This window comes from Sinocyclocheilus grahami, unplaced genomic scaffold (assembly GCF_001515645.1).
Source record: "Sinocyclocheilus grahami isolate Dianchi unplaced genomic scaffold, SAMN03320097.WGS_v1.1 scaffold2887.1, whole genome shotgun sequence".
In the NCBI taxonomy this organism is placed as follows: Eukaryota; Metazoa; Chordata; class Actinopteri; order Cypriniformes; family Cyprinidae; genus Sinocyclocheilus; species Sinocyclocheilus grahami.
Window position 1 is genome coordinate 20,936 of NW_015508062.1, and position 5,381 is coordinate 26,316.

The 5,381-nt window shown below is 37.7% G+C and overlaps 1 protein-coding gene across 2 annotated transcripts in view; it reads right to left on the reverse strand.

Moving 5' to 3' along the window:
• Positions 1–1,706, reverse strand: part of LOC107575783 (adhesion G protein-coupled receptor L3-like) — a 20,288-nt gene extending 18,582 nt beyond the window's left edge. For both annotated transcript variants that reach the window (XM_016262113.1, XM_016262112.1), the window contains exon 1: positions 1,506–1,706. In XM_016262113.1, the coding sequence (XP_016117599.1) occupies positions 1,506–1,700 (195 nt within the window). In that variant the 5' untranslated portion in view covers positions 1,701–1,706. The remainder of the gene's footprint in view (positions 1–1,505) is intronic.
• Positions 1,707–5,381: the final 3,675 nt, after the last annotated feature.

Here is a 5,381-nt window from a genome sequence, read left to right on the forward strand (position 1 = left end):
TTTGTTGACTCCTCCCTTTTTTTGTGACAGGCATCAATGTATCTTGCTGCTAGTAAGATACAATCTTGTTTTTCACCTAATAAATATTGAAGTTGTGTTTTCTTGTTTAACGTTTTAAAATCAGGGTAAAGTATTTCAAATTTGGGATAAAATATGTTTCTAATGTCTTCATAGTTGGGGCAGCTGGTGAGGAAGTGTTGCTCTGTCTCCACTTCCCTGTGAGTACAGTGAGGGCAGATGCGGCTCTCTCTGGGCAGCCAGTGCTGTGGATATCTGGCCGTCTCTAGAGTCAGAGTATGGCTGCTCAGTCTGTACCTCGTCATCTGTCTTCTTCATTTACAGTCTTGCACTGTACTCAGATATTCTGCAGTTGTGTAATCTCTATTTAGGGCCAAATAACATTCAAGTTTACTTTGTGTTTCTGTTGTTTCAGTCCAATAGATCATTTTCTTTTTGTGCTTTTATAATTTGGTTGGGCCGAATTTTGTGGATGAATATTTCAGAGTCCTGATGCTGGATGTTGTTAGTCATGTTAGTTTGTTTTTGCAGCTTCAGGACCGTCTGAATCAGGGGACTTTTTTCAGGGTTCACTTCATGGTTTTTAAGGGCTTTAAAATGGTAAGAGTTGGGGTCACTCATTTTTAGGTGTTTCCAAAATTTGATGGCTCTTTTCTCAATGCGCATTAGTAGAGGGTATTGGCCTAATTCTGCCCTGCAGGCGTTGTTCGGTGTGCTCCTCTGTACTCTGAGGAGACTCTTACAGAACTCAGCATGCAGGGCTTCAATCGGATTTTTATCCCATTTTTCGAATTGGTGATTTAGGAGAGGACCCCACACTTCACTGCCATATAATGCAATAGGTTCTATGACTGATTGGAATATTTTGAGCCAGATTCTAATTGGTATTTCAATTTGGATAGATTTTTTGATGGCATAAAAGGCCCTTCTTGCTTTCTCTTTCAGTTCATTCACAGCCAAATTTAGCTTGCCAGTGGCATTTATCTTCAGCCCGAGGTATGTGTAGTTTGTGACATTTTCAATTTTGGTCACACCAAGGGTGAAGTTACGTCTCTTTCCCTGAACTCTGGGTCTTTTCTGGAATGTTAGTACTTTAGTTTTGTTAGGGTTAATCGTCAGGGCCCAGGTCTGACAGAACTTGTGCAGGATGTCAACAACACATATACACAGTCAGAGCTGCGATTCTGTGGAAAAGTGCACACGTTATGCGGGTGTAGATTCAGTGTGGGTCAAAATTGAATTCCCAGATCTAATCATGGTGTGTGTGTCATTTTTTGGGTGTGTTTCAATAAAATGCTTGGAGAAAAATCATCCACGCATAAATGCTGGTGGTGTTACTGAGGGACCGTTCATTCATCACCTCTTCATCCGAGTTACCCAACCAATCACACACACACATACACGGTCTAGAATGGTTATTCCAGGGAATTTTTATTCCGACAGCAAATCCCAGAGTGAACGCAACACAAGCCGGCTCGGCTCCGTACCTGAATATGCCGCATGGTGAATATGACGGGGTCGGACAGGTAGACTTTGTTACTGTCTTTGTTGATGGCCGCCGTTATAACAGGAGAGTTGACGATGACAGAGTAGTTTGTGTTTAACGTCTCGCTGCTGAACTTCATGCTGGCGTTTTCAGTGGTCAGATACGAACCCAGATTCTTGTACAGGACGAACGCCATCCGGATCTCCCCTGAAAGACAGAGCGACAGAAAGAGAGCGGCTGTTAGTTAGCTGTCATTATGATCAGCATCATTATGACAAAGGTCATTTGTTTCAGTTTGTTCAGAAGTATTTCGCTGCTTAACAGAAGCTGAAAGAAGTCTCACATTTGAGGGAATTAAATAAATCGGTTCAAGAGAGCAAGATCAGACATGCACGGAGGCTTGGGCAAAAATGCCACCAAAATTAATAAAAACTCAAAATCTGAGATACGGTTGCAAAAATATGCCACGGTTCAAATTTCTATCCTAAAAATGTTCTTTTAAAAGAACATTCGTGTCTTTTTATTTATGTAATTGTAGTGTAAATGCATTCATGGCATCTCTGAGCTGCATCAAAAAAAAGTTGGAGTCTTTAGGATTTTTTATGTTTATTAATGAAGTCTCTTTCTGCTCACCAAGGCTGCGTTTACTTGATCAAAAATGCAGTAAAAATAGTACAATTGTGAAATATTATTACAATTTAAAATAGCTGTTTTCTATGTGAATATCTGTTAAAATATAATTTATTTCTGAGATCAAAGCTGTATTTTCAGCATCATTACTCCAGTCTTCAGTGTCACATGATCTTCAGAAATCATTCTAATATGCAGATTTGCTGCTCAAGAAACATTTCTGATTATCATCAATGCTGAAAACAGTTGTGCTGCTTCATATTTTTGTGGAAACTGTGATGAATTGCATCCTAATGCATCCTTGCTGAATAAAAGTATCTGTTCCTTTCAAAAATAAATAAATAAATAAATAACAACCCCAATGTTTTTTTAACATTACTTTTTATCTAAATAACACTTCATATGCAGCTTCTGTGCCACCTCTGAAGTGCAAAAATTGAATTTACTGATCACAATTTAATTTGATTGGTAGCCACCTTTAGGGTTTAATCGTTTAATTTATTGATTACATTGAATACTTCGATATTAAAGATGACGCATACTGAACACACAAGGTTAGAAAACCTTTGCCCTTATAAAAGGTAAAAAAAAACAATGCTGCTGGAAATCACTTTAAGTGGGCAAATATCGGCCCCTAATGGAAAAGAGCGCGCGAGCGATCGGAGGGGAGCTCGTTTGGGAGATCAGTCACCTGCTAAAGCCTTTAAAAAGCCAAAGCGACCGAATAACAAAGCAAAACTTGTGCAATCTGCAGTTGAACATGGCCTGATGAGTCGTACTGGGGCTCAGCCACATGTTTCTTTAGAGATCACTAAAAAACTCTTCATTAGCACATCATAGAGAGCGAGCAGACACCATCTCCAGCTGATCGAAGCCCTGTTTCAGGCGTTATATTAGAGGGAAAGAGCAATGAAGTGAAATAATTTGAGCTTTGATTAGATGGGATTCGGTAGATCACGTAATGCATACATAATACCCATAATGCTTTGTTCCTCTCAGCAGCATTTACTGAGAGGCACGGAGGTTTCGAGAGAGCAACGAGAAAAAGGGAGGAAAAAAATCTAACCGCAGAGTCGATTTGATTCAGCTTTATTGAAATGTCTTTAGAACTTTACTGCCTCCTTTGACAGAGCCACAGTTCTGCTCATTATATTTGCTTTTTTTTCGTGAAAAGAAATGAAAACCCAACCCCCCCCCCACTGCCTCCCCACCGAGTCTGGATCACTGACTCACAAGAACACAAAATAAATGATTTGCGATTCCTGTTAATGGGCCGTTTGGTGGCAGCTAGAAAACTTCTGATGAAGGAAACCAGTTCATAAAATGGGAATAAGTGTGGAGGATCTACATTGTTAGCCCTCTATTATTATTTGCCAAGTAACACATTGGAAATCAAGAGTTTCCAGAGAAAGGAAGTTGCATTAGTTATTTAGTGTTATTTTAGTATCACGTTTATAGTTTGTGTTAATATTTTGAGTTAGATTTTATTTTTTATATATATTTTTTTCATTTTAATTTTAGTTATTTTAATTTTGTTGTGCATTTTTGTCATTTTTATTATTATTATTATTGTTATTTTTTTTTTTAGATATGTTCATTTAGTTTTTATTAAGTTTTAGTTTTAATTATCTTAGTTCTTCAATTTATAACCAAACGAAAAATTTTGGCAACTATATATATATTTGTTTTTATTTAAGTTACTGTTTAATTATTGTTTGTGGTTTAAATTTTTTGTTTTGCTTTATTTAACTTGAGTTAATTTTGTACTTAACGAATAAAGACTAAATGGAAAAAAGAGAATGTGGTTTTGGAAGTGTATATTTTTTATTTATTTATGTATTTTATTTTATTTTTTCCAGTAAAATGTTGCTTTGGAAACTAGTTAAAATCTTCGCTCACAGTAACAGCACCGATGCTGGAAGAACAGATCAAACAGACATGAAAACTGGCTTGTAATCGTCCTTTCTTCCGCTGCATGTCTCTTTCCTCACACAAAAGATGTTCCGAAGAAGCTTCAAGCTCAAATGTAAAGCATTATTCACTGAAAGCCTGCAGCTCTCAAATCTCACTCATGGTTATGCATTTTTTAAACACGCCTTGTTACAATAGATGGCCAAATATATGAGAACAAATTAATGTTAATGTTAAATTGTATATATATATATATAGTATATTAGGGCTGTCATCGTTAACGCGTTAACGCATGCGATTAATTTTACAATCCTTAACGCGTTAAAATAATTTAACGCGGTTAACGCAAAATTACTGAAGCACAATTTCTATTCTAACCCTTTAACCCAATTTTGCTTCTCTGCTTGCGATCAGATCATTTTAAGCCACTAGACTCCGGGAAAGTTTTCAGTCCAACGATCCAGTAAGCGAATGCATTCAAACAATCCGTCCAAAACAGCGCTAATATAAAGGAAACCCGGCTGATTACATCAGAGATTGCAGAGAGAACAGAGACTCGCGTTGCGTTTTCAGTGAATTATTCATTCCAGTGTGTTTGGCTTTAAAACACGAGCTCTGTCATATTCTGTGATTGTCTCTGAACGAGCCCTCACACGTAACACGCTCTCTGTGAAGTACGGACTGAACGGATTGTCATCACATCCCACCGCTGTATGGCCAGATGAGACGCAAACTACAGTTTCTCGACTGGATAACCAATCTCGCTAGTAAAGTTTTGATGGATGAAGACTGCAATCAAGGTAAAGACGATTGTGGTGGCGTACAGGAGTCGTAGAGTTAGCACGCGTGAGTCCGTGCGATCAGTGCTCTTGACGCACTGATCGCACATTATATTTATGCACAGGCACAGACATTTCCGTACATTCACGTTGTTTCCCACACACATTCATGACAATGTTTTGATTTGTCATGTTTATATTGCTGTGTTTAGTTATACAGAATGGATCCGTGTACTGTAGTAGATATGCAGTCAGCAGGCGGTTGGTTTAGTTTTTTTGGCATCTGCATGTTGTCCTGTTAGGTATCGCAACTTGGCTTCTCTAAAATGTAAAAAAGCTCTTTGGTGTTGCACTGTACACATACTATAAAATGTTTTCTTTCTTATGTGGGCTCCTTATATCATTTGGTTCTTTGGTGTCCTTTTGGAGTTTCTAAGTGTCCTTTTTTGGAAAGTCATCTAAATTTATCTTTAAAAAAGCTTGCAGAAAATATAGATTTTTGAGAATCACCCTTCAATCTTTTGGTTTACTTTGCTGGATATAGCAAATGATGACAA